This window comes from Giraffa tippelskirchi, chromosome 13, assembly GCF_054371585.1.
Source record: "Giraffa tippelskirchi isolate mGirTip1 chromosome 13, T2T-mGirTip1v1.2.pri, whole genome shotgun sequence".
Lineage (NCBI taxonomy): Eukaryota > Metazoa > Chordata > Mammalia > Artiodactyla > Giraffidae > Giraffa > Giraffa tippelskirchi.
The window spans coordinates 3,847,417-3,864,734 of record NC_137287.1 but is presented as its reverse complement, the minus strand read 5'-3'; the positions used below and the strand labels follow the sequence as shown (position 1 = coordinate 3,864,734).

General features: G+C 50.6%; 1 protein-coding gene across 6 annotated transcripts in view; it reads right to left on the bottom strand.

Moving 5' to 3' along the window:
- The window catches only part of GRID2IP (Grid2 interacting protein), a 57,181-nt gene that overhangs the window by 24,056 nt on the left and 15,807 nt on the right, over positions 1-17,318 (bottom strand). For 2 of the 6 annotated variants that reach the window (XM_081552764.1, XM_081552765.1), the window contains exons 3-6: positions 12,291-12,432; positions 11,767-11,976; positions 10,351-10,783; positions 1,767-1,921 (exon numbers count right to left, since the gene is read on the bottom strand). In XM_081552764.1, coding sequence (XP_081408890.1) covers positions 1,767-1,921; positions 10,351-10,783; positions 11,767-11,828 — 650 coding nt within the window. In that variant the 5' untranslated portion in view covers positions 11,829-11,976; positions 12,291-12,432. Of the gene's footprint in view, positions 1-655; positions 670-1,766; positions 1,922-10,350; positions 10,784-11,766; positions 11,977-12,290; positions 12,433-17,318 lie in introns of those variants that run through there. The other 4 variants (XM_081552767.1, XM_081552768.1, XM_081552766.1 and 1 more) reach the window with 3 other exon arrangements.

The following is a 17,318-nucleotide window of genomic DNA, read 5'->3' as shown; positions in this document are numbered from 1 at the left end:
GAGTAGGGGGGGATGGAGGCGGAAGCCACGGCTGCCAGGGGACCCCTCTCCCTGCAGAGCCCAGCTGGGCGCCGCCCCCTCCTCCGGCAGCCTCCCCAATTTTCCTGTCGCACTTGACACGCGCTGACAACAGAGGCTGCTGTTTCATCTTCCCCAGCGGCGCCCCGAAGACGCTGCGGGGACCGGGCATCCCCAGGTGTCCAGCGTTCCCGCTTCCCAGGCTCTCAATCGAGCACGCCTAAGGGGTGCCTCCTCCGCCCCTCGTTCTTCCTGACCCGCTGCGGGCAGCTCGGGACGAGCCATGGACAACGGGAAAGGCAGGCACGGGGGGCCGTCCCAGGAGGCAGACCGGCTGGCCCGGCAGAGGTGGCGAGGACGGAAGCCCGGGCAGCGCCGAAGGGAGGACCGATGAGGCGGACCGGGAGGGCCTCCGGCTGCTAAGAGCCGTCAGACATGCGTGCCAACTTCCCAGGGGACAGCCTGGCCACTCGGCCCCTGGCCCAGCCCTGGTGCGGAGGGGCGGGGCTGCCGGCCCATCACCTCCCCAGGGAGCCCTTCCGCCCCAGCGCAGCATCTCTGCAAATTTGTTTCTAGATATAACTTTTTTTTTTTTCCTCTCCGAATTTTTCCAGCAAGGGGCAGACCCCTAACTCACCCCAGGCAGCTCATGGTGGCCTCTTTCGGTGGCCTTCTGTGCTCCGCTGCAGAGCGGAGACGCGGAGCCCAGCTTGGGGAGTGGGGGTGGCCAGCCCGGTCCCTGACATTGGCCAGGCCCAGAGGGAGGGGCAGGCTGCGGGGTGAATGGCAGCGAGGGGAGGGGACGGGCTGAGCCCAGGAGGGGGAGGGGCGGGCTGGGGGAGCCGTCGCCCGCCCTGGAGGCAGCGGGTGCAGAGCCAGCCCTGCAGCATGCCTGCGGGGAACACTCCACTCAGGCCCAGGGAGGTCTGATCAAAGCCATGCAGTGCTGGGTAGGATGGGGGTGGAGGTCAGGGGGCTGGGGAGATTCCCAGGCCATTTCAGGTGTCACAGGACCTACCAGATTTTTCTTTTCCCCTGAAGGATGAATTTAGAGTCCAAAGCTGAGCAGAAAGTGCTCAGTCAATTGGTTCGTGTTCTTGTGCCTGCTCCTCATGTGCTGTGTGACTTTGGGGCTGTCCCTTAACCTCTCCGAGCCACAGTCTGTCTCTGGAAGGGGGATAATGATAGTACTGGTGGCATTCAGTGAGAAAGTGTTCCTCTGGGGCCCTGGTGAGGTTCTTGGCACCTAGCTGGCTTCATCAAAGGGCAGAGAGAACACATTGTTTGTAGGATGCGGGGCAGGATTGGGGTTCTGGGGATCAGGATGGACCCAGCACAGTCCCATTCCTGTGGGGAACTGTGACATAGCACAGCCCCTGGCCTTTGAACTGTGCCCTTATTCCCTCTCAGTGAAGAGCTAGGAGCATCTTGGTGATAACGTTGGAAACTTCTGTGATCTGGGTTTGGGACAGAGCAGGGCAGCAGGAGGTGGATCTTCCCTGCAGCCCATCCCAGGCCAGCAGTTGGCAGCCCTTCCTTCTCACTCAAAGTGACACCCTGGCAGCAGCAGCACCAACAGCTGCCCTTTCCAGGGTCAGCCTTTGGGGTCACTGACCCAAAACCCTGGTTTTGGGGCAACAGGGCGTTGGGGTCCAGCTCAGGGGCTGACCACGCAGCAGCAGCAGCATCTGGGGTGGAGGCGGAAGAACGGACACCCCTGCCCACCCATCCTGACCCCAAATGAGTACCTGAGGTTCTCCAGGAGGGGCCTGCGGGCCTCGGGGGGCAGCGCCAGGGTGAGTGCCCACACCAGCTCATCCACCCGTTGCTCCGCCGCGAACTGCTTCAGAGCAGCGAACACCTGCTCCTTGGCAGTTGGCTGGTTCCCCAAGATCTCGTCCACCTGCGGGGAGGGGTCTGATGAGTGGCCACGAGGGCCCCAAGGCAGAACGCTGGGGAATCAGTCCCCCCTCTCCCCTCCTCCTTCAGGACAGCTGACGTGGCAATGCTGCCCGGGCCCCGCTGCGAGCTCCTTACCCAGACCCCGTCAGACTTCACAGCGGGGCCCCACAAGGTGGGCCGGGCCAGCGTCTTCATTTCTATCTAAGGGAACTGAGGCTGCTAGAGGTAAGGTGACCTGGCCAAGGCCATAGGGTCAGGACCCAAACCCAGAGCCGGCCCATCTACTGACTATTGTGAGGATCAGAGGAATCGATCCATGAGCTTAAACACGTGCCACGTGCCTGGTAATTGCTAGTTACTATTGTTGTAATACTCTACTCCCTTCCACCACACTGTGAGCTGAGAGATCACACAGAGAACGCTCTGGCTCCATGAGAAAGCCCTGGAGCACGCCTTGCTCCGCACTCTGACTCCCTTAATGCTCCCTCCGGACGTGTGTTTTCTTCACCTTTGTGTAGAAACCGGCTGATGCGGGACACAGCACATCTGCTCAGAGGATCCTGTGCGACCACCGGACATGGGCAGCTCAGTGATAATGTCCAAAGCCTAAAAATGCTCCTGTTGTTTTACCCCATGATCTTGCACCTGGGAATGTATCCTGACGTGTCCTGACAATCGCACGATGACGTATGAGTGAAGAGGTTCACCCTTGCCTGGTTTATGATACTGAGGTGTTGGAAGTAGTATAAATACCTGACATTATGGGCTAAACAATTGTAGCACATCCACTTGGGGGATATTTGTCTTTCCTTGGCTATGCAGCCAAGATGGAAGGAAGTCCCAAATCAGGTGGGACGCAAGACCCTGGTCCTAATGGTGTGGCCTCGGGCAATCGGAGGCTGTTGCCCAGGGCTTTGGCTCTTGAAGGAATGATGTGGAGATGTGGAGACATAGAACTTATGCAGGGTTGTGACACAGCCCTGTAGTGCGCCCCGAGCAGACTCATCCTGAAGGCTGCTTAGGACAGTAGTGTTCTAGGTTGCACATTCTTTCTTGTTTCTAAGCCGAGGAGAAGGGGGCGACAGAGAATGAGATGGTTGAATGCCATCACCAACTTGATGGACAAGAGTCTGAGCAAACTCCAGGAGATTGTGAAGGACAGGGAGTCATGGCGTGCTATAGCTCATGGGATCCCAAAGAGCTGGACATCACTTATCAACTGAACAAGAGGAGGTCTCCAGTGCTGATTCTATGAACTGTTCCTCCTCCTTTTCTGCCTAAGTGAGTAGAGTCAACTTCTGTTGTTTCGTAGCCAAGTTCACTCCATAGTCTGCAGTATTGGGTACCATTGATTCCAGGGTGAGCACTTTGTTTTTTTGGCCAAACTGTGGAGCATGTGGGATTTTAATTCCCTGACCAGGGATCAAACTCATACCCTCTGCATTGGAAGGTGGAGTCTTAGCTACTGGACCGCTGGGGGAAGTCCCTGTATTTTAAGTTCTAGCATCTCTGAGATCACTTTGTGTCCTGTGGCTAGCTGTCATTACTGTGCACATATGAATTTGGTCATAGGTCTCATACTGTTACTTCCACAGAGTTATATACATTGCCGGTACTAAATATGTCCAAATAAGTCTAAAAGCCTCTGTCACCAACTGCAAATTAAGTGACAAGAAGGTAAGGGAGCACGTGCCATGGGTTGGGTGGCTCGGATTTTTCTTAGTGGGAAGTAAAACAAGTGCACCTTGCAATTGACAGTGTCTAAGGTTTGAGGCAGTTCGTGCCCTGGAGGAGGAAATGGCAACCACTCCAGTGTTCCTGCCTGGAGAATCCCAGGGACGGCGGAGCCTGGTGGGCTGCCGTCTATGGGGTCGCACAGAGTCGGACACGACTGAAGCGACTTAGCAGCAGCAGCAGCAAGGTTTGAGGCAGTGTGGTACCGTTTGGCCAGAGAGAGTGATGCTGTAGGTCTTTATTTAAAGACCGTGGCATGAGGAGTGATGGCTATGAGAGCAGGCCTTCTTTCTGGGTAATTTTGATTATGCTCAGTCGTGTCCAACTCTTTGCAGCCCCATGGACTGTAGCCTGCCAGGCTCTTCTGCCTGTGGAATCTTCCACACAAGCATATTGGAGTGGGTGCCATTTCCTACCCCAACGGATCTTTCCGACGCAGGGATCAAACCCTCATCTGTGTCTCCTTCATTGGCAGGTGGATTCTTCACCACTAGCACCACCTGGGAAGCCATTCTAGGTATGATGAAAATGTTCTAAAATTGTGGTAATGGTTGCACAGCTCTGTGAATACACCAAAAACCACTGAAAACACTTTAAATGAATAAATTGTATGGTATGTGAATATACCTTGATAAAGCTGTTATAAAATAATGGAAAATGTTTATGGGAGGCAAGGTTTCAAATGGAACACATAGTGTTACATTTTTATCAGAGATAATTATACATATCTCTGCATAAGGAATATGCACTGAAGTTTATAGTGATTTTGATTATTTTTATGTCAGTGGTTTCCTTTTTTATTTTTTTTAATTTGGCCACTTGACATATGAGATCTTAGTTCCCCGACCAGCAATTGAACCTGTACCCCCTGCATGGAAGCTTGTAGTCTTAACCACTGGACCACCAGGGAAGTCCTCAGGTTTCCATTTTACTTTTTTAGGCAACACGCTTACATGACTTACACAGTCAGGAAAAGGCTGCATGTTATCATTGCTCCCTTTCCCTCTTTATGTTTTAACTGTTGTAAAAATGCACATAACGTAAAATTTATGTGCCAACAAAGGTCCGTCTAGTCAAAGCTATGGTTTTTCCAGTAGTCATGTATGGATGTGAGAGTTGGACTATAAAGAAAGCTGATGGCCAAAGAACTGATGCTTTTGAACTGTGGTGTTGGAGAAGACTCTTGAGAGCCCCTTAGACTGCAAGGAGATCAAACCAGTCAATCTTAAAGGAAATCAGTCCTGAATATTCTTTAGAAGGACTGCTGCTGAAGCTGAAAGTCTAATAGTTTGGCCACCTGATGCAAAGAACTGACTAATTGGAAAAGACTCTGATGCTGAGAAAGATTAAGGAGGGAGGAGAAGGGGATGACAGAGGATGAGATGGTTGGATGGCATCACCACCTCCATGGACATGAGTTTGAGCAAGCTCCAGGAGTTGGTGATGGACAGGGAAGCCTGGTGTGCTGCAGTCCATGGGGTTGCAAAGAGTCAGACACAGCTGAGCAACTGAACTGAACTGAAGATAAAATTTACCACTGCAATCATTTTAATATGTACAGGTCAGTGGCATTAAGTATATTCACCGTGTGGTATAACCATCAGCACTCTCCAGTTTCAGGACATTCTTATCCTCCCAAATGGAAACCCTGCACCCATTCAGCAGTCATTCCTCATTCTCCACTTCCCCAGCCCCGGGAAACCACTAATCTGTTTTTCAGCTTCTTTGCATTTGCTTATACTGAATATGTCTCATGACTGAAATCTTATACTATGTGGGCTTTTCTGTCTGGCACTGTTGCTTTTTTAAATGGAGCAGTTAACCACTGTCTGTCCACACCCCAGCAGATTCCCTGCCTTGTTAGTCGAGGGTCTGGGGGTGCCTCTGGGTGCTGACTTCCTGAGCTGACCCTGAAGCAGGGGTGGGAGGCTAGGCAGCTGAGTGAGCCTGGGAAATGGCCCTGCATCTCTCTCAGGCCCATGTGGGTCCCAGCTTCAGCCAGAGCCAGCGCCATTCATTACCCCCTTCCATCCACCTCCAAACGTATCAACAAGCCCCGCATCCTTCCCCTCCGCCCCCCACAAGGCCACCGAGTCACCAGAGTCCCCACTCTCTCTTCCTGCCACCTACTTGTCACTCAGCTCTCAGCTTGAAAGTTCCCTCCTCAGGGAGCCTTTCCTGACCACTCTGGCCCCCAGGACTCGCTCATCTCCCTGCTTATTTCCTCCCTTCAGCGATCATCATCTGAAATAGCTAGTAGTTTATTGAACTGTCCATTGACTCAATGGACGTGAGTTTGAACAAACTCTGGGAGATAGTGAAGGAGGGAAGCCCGGTGTGCTGCAGTCCATGGGATCACAAAGAGCTGAATATGACTGAGTGACTGAACAACAGCATTGCTTTGTCCACTTGCTTATTTTGTTTCCCACAGTGGTGTGACAACAGGCTCCCCTCCTGGTCCTGTGAACAGCTGTTTTCCCAGTCCCTGCTGGTCAGAAGGCTGTAAGCAATAACTGCAAAATGCATGGATTTCAGTGACCCTACTGCCTCCTTCCTTTCAGCTTATACAAATTGTTCACCTCTCTCCCCACCTATAAATAAATCAGTAAACTCCTCCCTTGACTCCACAACCCTATCAGCCTCTTCTTTCTGTCCAGAGCTGTCGACCCTGGCTGTTTTCCTACAACTGCGCTGACCCGCTGCAATCCCCCCCACCCCTTGCCACAAGAGCTCCCTGACGCTGCTCTGGCTGAGGACCCCAGATGGCCCTTGATCATGATCTCCAGCCCATGGTTTGCCCCCGAACTTCAGAACTGTATATACAACTGCTTCCTAAATGGCAGCATGGGTGGATTAGGAAAGGTTTTCCAGAGAGGGTGACATCACAGAGGATGAGCAGGTATTAGCAAGCAGCTTCGAGGGCACCCAGGCCGAGGCCACGTTCTGTGCATGCCTGAGTCCTAGCACCTGCACCCTAGATTTCCTTCACCAGACGAGACGGCCCGAGACACAGACCTGACATCTTCCTCCTGTCCGGGCCGAGCACAGGGCCTGGGGCACTCAGGGAGCGTTTACAGAGCTGAACCAGAGAGCTGTAGGCGGCTGGCCGTTCTCAAGGTGTGTGGGGCAGGCTGCAGTGCCAGTCACCGCCTCCTCCAGAACCCACCAGGCCAAGGAAGGTTAGTGGCTTTGAAGCCAAAGCCAGCTGCAGCCTCGATTCAAAGGAGAGCATGGCTCTCTGGAAAGATGTTTTATGTAAGAAAGAGGAAAAAATAGCTCCTCCCTCCTGGGGCCCCACCACAGTGCGGTTTTGGTGTCCGCTGTTACCCAGACGCTCTCAACCTACATCGAAGCATGAGGCACCATCACGGGACACTAATGGATTTTCTATTAAATATCAGGCTCTGCAAGGAGGAAAAACTGGGGCAGGGAGAGTGCTGGCGAGAACCCGAGAGCTGATTGTCGGAAGCCGGTGGGGGGCTCCACGGCTGCCCTTGATCTTCCTGAGGTGGTCTTTTCTGGGGATTTGTGGAGCTGCTTGGGGAGCTCTAACCAGAATGCACCACTCCCTGTTCCCCCTTGTCAGAAAATGCGCCAAAGCTGACCTGGGCAGCTGGTCAGATTCCTCCCTAGGTCACAGCCCTGACTTTGTTTCCTCACCACGTCCACTCTGCCCATCTGGGGGCTCTGACCGCCTCTCTTCTGACTCCCCAGGGATTGGTTGGAGTCTGAGGCAGACTTTTGGGTCTACAGCGTGTCATCTGGGATCACAGCAGACTTTACCAGTTGCTATGGTCTGAATGTTTGTGTCCCCCCACACCTCCAAAATTTGTGTGTTGAAAATCTAATGCCCCAGGTGACGATGGTATCAGGAGGTTGGGCCTTTGGGAGGTGATTAGGTCATGAGGGTGGAGGTCTCATGAATGAAATTAGTGCCCTTATAAAAGAGCCTCAGGGATTTGCTGGCAGTCCAGTGGTTAAGACCTCACCTTCCAATGCAACGGGTGCAAACTTGACCCCTGGTTGGGGAGCTAAGGCATCCCACATGCCTCTTGGCCAAAAAAACCAAAACATAAAAGAGAAACAGTACTGTAAATTCAATAAAGACTTTTAAAAAAATGGTCCACATTAAAAAAATCTTTTTTGAAAAATAAAAAAATAAAATAGCCCCAAAGAGATCCCTTGTACTTTTCACCATGTGAGGACAAAACCAGTTTGCAACCCAAAGCAGGCCCTCACTCAAGCATGCTGGCACCCTGTTCTTAAATCTTCTGCCTCCAGAGCTGTGAGAGAGAAATTCCTGTTGCTTATAAGTCACCCAGTCTGTGGTAGTTTCGGTGATGGCAGCTGGAACAGATTAAAGCATTCAGTTCAGTTCAGTCGCTCAGTTGTGTCTGACTCTTTGCAACCCCATGAACCACAGCACGCCAGGCCTCCCTGTTCATCACCAACTCCCGGAGTTTACCCAAACTCCTGTCCATTGAGTTGGTGATGCCATCCAACCATCTCATTCTCTGTCATCCCCTTTTCTTGCTGCCCTCAATCTTTCCCAGCATCAGGGTCTTCTCCAATTAGTCAGCTTTTCACGTCAGGTGGCCAAAGTATTATTGGAGATTCAGCTTCAACATCAGTCCTTCCAATGAATATTCAGGACTGATTTCCTGTAGGATGGACTGGTTGAATCTCCTTGCAGTCCAAGGGACTCTCAAGAGTCTTCTCCAGCACCATAGTTCAAAACCATCAATTCTTCGGTGCTCAGCTTTCTTTATAGTCCGATTCTTACATCCATACACGACTACTGGAAAAACCATAGCTTTGAACAGACGGACCTTTGTTGACAAAGTAATGTCTCTGCTTTTTAAAATGCTGTCTAGGTTGGTTATAACTTTCCTTCCAAGGAGTAAGTGTCTTTTAATTTCATGGCTGCAATCACCATCAGCGGTGATTTTGGAGCCCCTGAAAATAAAGTCAGCCACTGTTTCCACTGTTTCCCCATCTATTTGCCATGAAGTGATGAGACCAGATGCCATGATCTTAGTTTTCTGAATGTTTAGCTTTAAGCCAACTTTTTCACTCTCCTCTTTGACTTTCATCAAGAGGCTCTTTAGTTCTTCTTCACTTTCTGCCATAAGGGTAGTGTCATCTGCATATCTGAGGTTATTGATATTTCTCCCGGCAATCTTGATTCTAGCTTGTGCTTCTTCCAGCCCAGCGTTTCTCATGGTGTACCCTGCATGTAAGTTAAATAAGCAGAGTGACAATATACAGCCTTGACTTACTCCTTTTCCTATTTGGAACCAGTCTGTTGTTCCATGTCCAGTTCTAACTGTTGCTCCTTGATCTGCATACAGGTTTCTCAAGAGGCAGGTCAGATGTTCTGGTATTCCCATCTCTTTCAGAATTTTCCACAGTTTATTGTGATCCACACAGTCATAGGCTTTGGCATAGTCAATAAAGCAGAAATAGATGTTTTTCTGGTACTCTCCTGCTTTTTCGATGATCCAGCAGATATTGGCAATTTGATCTCTGGTTCCTCTGCCTTTTCTAAAACCAGCTTGAACATCTGGAAGTTCGCGGTTCACGTATTGCTGAAGCCTGGCTTGGAGAATTTTGAGCATTACTTTACTAGCATGTGAGATGAGTGCAATTGTGCAGTAGTTTGAGCATTCTTTGGCATTGCCTTTCTTTGGGATTAGAATGAAAACTGACCTTTTCCAGTCCTGTGGCCACTGCTGAGTTTTCCAAATTTGCTGGCATATTGAGTGCAGCACTTTCACAGCATCATCTTTGCGGATTTGAAATAGCTCAACTGGAATTCCATCACCTCCACTAGCTTTGTTCGTAGTGATGCTTCCTAAGGCCCACTTGACTTCACATTCCAGGATGTCTGGCTCTAGGTGAGTGATCACACCATCGTGATTATCTGGGTCATGAAGATCTTTTTTGTACAGTTCGTCTGTGTATTCTTGCCACCTCTTCTTAATATCTTCTGCTTCTGTTAGGTCCACACCATTTCTGTCCTTTATGGTGCCCATCTTTGCATAGTGCTCGCCAATGTTTCTAGGTCTTCCCGCCTTCCTGGACACACAGAGGACTACATTTCCCAGATTCCTTTGGGAGCAGTGGTGTGATTAGTTGTGGCCAATGAGCATCCGCTGAAAATACAGGGAGTCGCTCCACCTGCCTTCCCCGCCGGAGTCCTTGAGAGGTGATGCACAATCTTCTAAGCTCTCTTCCTGGAGCTTCATGTTGAGATGGAGAGAACCTTCTGGGTTGAAGGAATCAATCTATGTTTTGAGTTCTACTAATATCATTGTCTGTATTCTATTCATCTACATTTTGATCAGGCTGGTGGTTACAAGGGTGTATGCCTATGTAAAGTTCATTAAACTGTACATTTAATGAACGTGCTTTACTGTATATCTGTATTACCTCAATTTAAAAAAGAAAAAGAAAAGCAACTCTCACAAATCAAGCGAACAAAAATTAAGGACAGGACTTGGAAGCTTGAGCATCACTATATTTCTGATGAATCTTTCGTTAGAGGTTTCCTTAGAGGCTCCCACTCCTAGCTTGAGGGGGGCCTGCTCGGCTCCTGACGCTCCGGGTCCACAGTGCCCAGCCCCCCAGAGCACCGCCCCTAGAGCCCTAGACCGCCCTGTCCCATAGGGCCCTGCCCCGCCCTACGCGCCCTACCTTGCGGCTGAACTCCTGGGCCTTGCACCTACGCTCTCGGTGCACGGCGTCGGGGCGCTTGCGGCCGGCCAGGCTTAGCAACTCGCGGCCCAGATAGAGGCCGCGGCTTGAGCGCGGGCTTCGCAAGGCTGTGGTCAGCGGCTCGCAGCCGGATCCTGCGCCGGGGCAGTCGATGGGGCCGGGGAGCACGCCCAGGCTGGGCGGCACGCGCGGGCAGCGCCGGGCCAGGCGCACTAGGCGCTCGCGGCTCAGGCCGCCCACCGCCAACCCCTCCACCTCCAGGATCTGGTCCCCGGCCCGCAGACCCCCGGCGTGTGCGCTGCTCCCTTCCACCACATCCAGGACAAAGCAGGGACCCGAGCCCCCCAGCCGGAAGCCGAAGTCCTCCGGCCATCCCTGGTTGGTGGCCGGCATGGCAGTGGCGGCCGTGCAGCTGGAGAAGGAGAGAGAGGTCACAGGGGATTCCTTGCGGCCTTGCCCACAGGGCTGCAGGCCGCTCAGACTCAATGCATGTGCCAGTCTGAGCCGCTATTCTTCCTCTGCCTCTACGTGGAGGATCAGTTCTTAGGATATCACCTGAACTGGATCCTGCTGTGCCTGAAATTCACCAGCTTTGATGCGACAAAAGGAGTTCCCCTTGGTAGTTAGGAGTTCACAAACTCCTGCAGACTTCGGGGGTTATTTGCCCTTTGAATTGACCTCCTTGAGGAGGCATGATATGGCTGCTTTGGGGGAGGGGGTCTCTGGGCTCCTGGCTCTAGGACAGGCTCAGGGGAGGGGAGGTGGCTCTGTTCTCCGAAAGCAGATGGTGGTGTGGGCTGGAGACACAAATGCATCGGGGATGGCAAGGGTGCCTGTCCTGGATGGAACAGTCTATGTGTATATTTTTCCATGTGTCTGATGAGAGCAGGGATTCCTTACAGGCATCCATGGATGGCCTCTGAAATTGTAGGTAAGATATGATGTAAAGGCTTCGTTTTGTGGGGAAGAGTCCGTAGTTCTGAGAAATTCTCACCCCTGTCTTAGAAGAACTTCTAGGGGCTGGATTTTGAAGGCCATGGTTTCGGTCCCCCTCAGCCTTCTGAAGATGGTAGGACAGCCGTCCTACCCACCCTATGGGCATCCTCCTCCTGTTGGCTCCGTCTCCCAGGAGCTGGCCTCTCCCAAGACACTCTTGGAGTTGGGGGCAGGGAGGAGGCCTCCAAGAGTATCATGGAGTGGGGAGGAAAGTCCTCGAGTGACATCCAGTGAGACCTGTCACCCGCCACCAGAGGGCTCAGTGTGAGAACTCCTCACACAGGGTAGGGTGGGGCTGCCACACCCCGAGGCTGGCAGGCTCACTCCCGAGCCCATGTGGGGGCCCTGGTCCTCCTCTGCCAGGCAGTGGTGCTGCCATGGAGCCTCAGGGACACTTACCTTGTTGCATGGTGGCAGCGTGGGACTCCTGGGTCCACTGGGCCCAGGTGGAGTGGGGGCATCCCTGGGTCTTGGAGGGGCCTGAGATCAGTTCTTGCCCTGTGAGTCAAGCAGTCGGCTTGTCCACAATGAAAGATGGGCCGGCTGGAAACTGAACGGGGGCCAGGCACCCGCTCCCCTTCCGTGTGCACACCGGTTCTGACCAGTGACCTGTGGCAGGGCTGCTGATCAGAGGCCAGGGCAGGTTGCTCCTAACCTGTCTACACCCAGCCTGGGGAGCCACAGAGCCGAAGAGGCTGCCAGCACTCGAACCCCTCGGGGCTTTTGAGATGTGTGCAGCCCTCCAGTGCGTCCTCAGCCCTGCGGGTTGACCTAAGCCCTCTCCCACCCATGCAGAGCTCCCCTCCTTCTCCTTCACCTGGAAACAGGAATCCAGGCTCCCGACAGGGCTCACCAGAGGGAGGCATCCCAGGGCTCCCCGTCCCAGAATCTTGGGTACCGCACCTCCCTCCAGGTTTGCTCACCTTCCTCCCTGGTGACGGCAATGGCTGCAGTCACAGAGCACACGCTGGCGAGACACCCGGGGACACTTGCTTGTTGCCAGCCCTCTGCTCCTCAGGGCCTTGGCATCGATTACTGATGCATCGGAGGTGACAGCTGGAGTTTCTAAGGCAAAGTGATCCTCTGAGTAATCTGAGAAGGCCCCCGTTACCAGGCAGACCAGCGGCATGGCTGGACAGCTTGGCCAGTGCCCAGAGTGGCCGGCTCCTGCTGCACGGTCCTGGGGGGATGCACCGTGGTCCTCAGGCAGGAGCCAAGACTGACTGGAGCTGGGCCTGGGGCTGGGTCCACCCCTGAGGCTGCAGAGCTTGGCAGGTGGGTTGGGAGGATTCAGTTGGGCTGTTTTGGAGTGTGTGTGGGGGGTTCATTCAGTCCAGTGATGGCAGAGGGGACCACTGAGGCTCACTGAGGCATGATCCGATCCCCACGGAGGACACCACTGCCCGAGCCCCACAGGCCAGGCTTAGTGGCAGGAGAAGGGGAGACCCAGGCCAGAGAAAGAGCTTGGGATGGGAGAAAAGATGCTGACCTAAGTAATTCTGGAAAGGAGCAGAGTCTGTGAAAGGAAAGGCAAAAGGAACTGTGCATAACACTGTGCTCTAGTCAGTAAAGTTGTTCCCTATAAGGGTGCGGGTTAACAATTCTGAAATCACACTATACATGCACATTGGCATTGAGTAATTAAGTCGGTAGGTCATGGGAGCCGGATTTCTCTCTGTTGTAGTGCGAGGTTACAGACGAGCCTACAACAGACAGGCAGAAACAGACAGAAACATTTACAGATATGCACATGTACATAGCTTAGTGGCAGTGGCAGTGCTCAGTCGCTCAGTTGGATCTGACTCTTTGCGACCCCATGGACACCAGCCCACCAGGCTCCTCTGTCCATGGAATTCTCCAGGCAAGAATACTGGAGTGGGTTGCAATTTCCTCCTCCAGGGAATCTTCCCGACCCAGGGATCGAACCTGGGTCTCCTCCATGGCAGATGGATTCTTTACAACTGAGCCACCCGGGAAGCCCACAGAGGTTAGTATCTGCACATAAGTTTGCTGGCTCTGTCAGCTGAGAGGGCTTAGAAGCAAGGACGTTCCCCCCAGCAATGAGCACATCCAGTGTGAGAACTTGATTTCTAAGATCCCTGCCCAGAATAAGGAGCCCAGGCTCCTTGGAGAAATGGCTGATCCCAGGGCTGGGGCAGGAAATACAGGAGGAGAGCCTGGACCATCTTCTAGTGCCAGAGAGTAAGGAAGTGCTAAACATGCGCATGCGCGTGCAAACACACACACACACACACACACACACACACACACACACACACACCCCATGGGGTTTGTCAGAGGGACACAGAAGCCAAAGGAAAGGGCTTCCCATAGCCAAAACTGGAACAATCTGAGCAATAATGTAAATCATACAGATTTGGGTTGTAACCTAAAGTATAAAATAAATATCAACAAGTTTACACTAATATAAATAATCGGTTAAATAAGTAAGGAAAAGAGACAATCACCTGGACAAGCTACTTCTCCTTAAAGGAGAACTCCCACCCCTAAGTGTGGGCTTGGTGACTTCCTTCCAAAGAGGACCAATGTGGGAGTGGGAGACAGCACTTTATGGTGGAGAAAACTGATGGGCATGACCTCAGTCAGGTGGTGAAGGTCATCACCAGCAGGGGAAAATGAGGTTGATAGCACGGGCCCTTTGTATGACGTGACGAGAATGGCACTTTGCCTCTGTGGTCTTTCTCTGTAAAACCTGTAACCAGTCTGACCATGAGAAAAACTTCAGGCAAACCTAAATTGAAGGACGTTCTGAAAATATGACTCTTCAAAATGGTCAAGGTCATCAAAAACAAGGAAAGCCTGAAAAACTGTCACAGATTGGAGGCCGGATGACTAGATGCAGCGTGGGATCTTGGGATAGAGAAGGCACTTTCGGTGAAAAGTAAGGAAATCTGAATTAGCTAATAATAATGGATCAACATTAGTTCTTTAGTGGTGACTGTAAGATGACCAGCAATAGGGGATGCTGGGTGCCGGGTAAGAGGGAACTCCATACTGTCTTCCAACTTTTCTGCAAGCCTAAAACTGTTCTAAAATTAAAAGTTGATTTTTAGATCCTTTTCTCAGGATGTGGGGGGTGAGGACCAGATAGATTAGAAGATACTCTTAATAGGTTGCCATGATTGAGCTGGATGTTCCCTAGAGTTTGCTTTACCCAAAGGTGCTCCAAGTTACAATGTGTGTGAAAGAGTGTGTGTGTGTGTGTGTGTGTGTGTGAGTGTGTGTGAGTGTTGTGTGTGAGTGTGTGTGTGAAAGAGTGTGTGTGAGTGTGTGAGTGTGTGTGTGTGTGAGAGAGTGTGAGTGTTTGAGTGTGTGTGTGTGAGTGTGTGTGAGAGTGTGTGTGTGTGAGAGATAGATGTATATATGTGTGTGCTCTAGTCTCATGTACATTATAAACTCTGCTAGAATGATAACAGTATATCCTCACTGGAAACAAACAAACAAACCCATGAGTGAACAAGAGTGTCCCCAGCCTGGTGGGAGAGTGACTGATGCTGTAACTGAATACATCTTCAAGCACAGCTCTGAATGCCTGTTAGGCTGCAGAACTGTAGTGCTGTGTGGTAACTGGACATAAACCAAGGCAGTCACATGGCTGATTTACTTGGGCTGCTCTTTTGTCCTCTTGATTAACAACCTGGTGTTTCTCTACGTGGTAAAAGAATGGATTCCCTGACACCACTGATGGGAACGTACTGTTTGACGGTTTCGTGAAAAGCTGAACATACTAAACACTTTTCAAATGACACCCGTCCCACTCTTAGGTATATATTTACCCAAGAGATATGGATTCAGTGGACATGAATCCACTGACAGATGAATACACAAAGGTGTGGTACCACCCAGCCATAAGGAAGCATGAAATAATGCCACACGCACTAACATGGATGCATGTTGAGATGATCATTCTAAGTGAAGTAAGTCAGAAAGAGAAAGGCAAATATCATATGATATTGCTTGTATGTGATTTAAGCATATCAAAATATGAATCTAAAATATGATACAAATGAATTTACCTAAGAAACAGGAACAGACTCACAGACATAGTGGACAGACTGGTTGCCAACAGGAAGGTGGGGGTAGGGGGAGGGATGGATGGGAGTTTGGGATAAGCAGATGCAAACTATTATATATAGAATGGATAAACAACCAGGTCCTACTGTATATAACACAGGGAACTATATTCAATATCCTGTCATAACCCATAATGGAAAAGAATATGAAAAAGAATGTATGTATGTATAGCTGAACCCCTATGCTGTATAGCAGAAATTAACACAACGTTGTCAACTATACTTCAATAAAATAAATTTTAAAAAAGAATTGGACATGAATGTTTATAGCAGCACAATGCACAGAAGCCAAAAACTGGAAACAATCTAAATATCCATCTACTGGCAAATCGAGAGACAGGTTGTGGTCTGTCTATACAGTGGGATGGAACGCTGCCCACCCCTGCATACTGCCCTCTTTGGAAGGATGTCACTTCAAGGTGGGGAGTCATGCTCCACAAAAGTTATTTGGGGTTCTTCTGTATGGGAGACATACTTCTTCTCCTCTGTTGGCTTATTCAATCACTTGTATCAGTATGGACTCATGGATATTTTATTTTATACTTTGTTTTATAACCCAGTACTACATTATTTATTTTGTTGCTCAGATTGTATGCGTATTTTACACTGTCTTATTCATGGTACGGACAGATTGTGGTCAACTGGAGAAGGGCATGGCAAACCACTTCAGTATTCTTGCCTTGAGAACCCCATGAACAGTATGAAAAGGCAAAAAGATAGGACACTGAAAGATGAACTCCCCAGGTCAGTAGGTGCCCAATATACTAATGGAGATCAGTGGAGAAATAACTCCAGAAAGAATGATGGGATGGAGCCAAAGCAAAAACGATACCCAACTGTGGATGTGACTGGTGATAGACGCAAAGTCTGATGCTGTAAAGAGCAATATTGCATAGGAACCTCGAATGTTAGGTCCATGAATCAAGGCAAATTGGAAGTGGTCAAACAGGAGATGGCAAGAGTGAACGTCGACATTCTAGGAATCAGCGAACTAAGATGTACTGGAATGGGTGAATTTAACTCAGATGACCGTTATATCTACTACTGTGGGCAAGAATCCCTTAGAAGAAATGGAGTAGCCATCATGGTCAACAAAAGAGTCCAAAATGCAGTACTTGGATGCAATCTCAAAAACGATAGAATGATCTCTGTTCGTTTCCAAGGCAAACCATTCAATATCACGGTAATCCAAGTCTATGCCCCGACCAGTAACGCTGAAGAAGCTGAAGTTGAATGATTCTATGAAGACCTACAAGACCTTCTAGAACTAACACCCAAAAAAGATGTCCTTTTCATTATAGGGGACTGGAATGCAAAAGTAGGAAGTCAAGAAACACCTGGCGTAACAGGCAAGTTTGGCCTTGGAGTACAGAATGAAGCAGGGCAAAGGCTAATAGAGTTTTGCCACGAGAACGCACTGGTCATAGCAAACACCCTATTCCAACAACACAAGAGAAGACTCTACACGTGGACATCACCAGATGGTCAACACCGAAATCAGATTGATTATATTCTTTGCAGCCAAAGATGGAGAAGCTCTATCAGTTCAGTTCAGTTTAGTTCAGTCGCTCAGTCGTGTCCGACTCTGCGACCCCATGAATTGCAGCATGCCAGGCCTCTCTGTCCATCACCAACTCCCGGAGTCTACCCAAACTCATGTTCATCGAGTCGGTGATGCCATCCAACCATCTCATCCTCTGTCATCCCCTTCTCCTCCCGCCCCCAATGCTACCCAGCATTAGGGTCTTTTCCAATGAGTCAACCCTTCGCATGAGGTGGCCAAAGTATTGGAGTTTCAGCTTCAACATCAGACCTTCCAATGAACACCCAGGATTGATCTCTTTTAGGATGGATTGA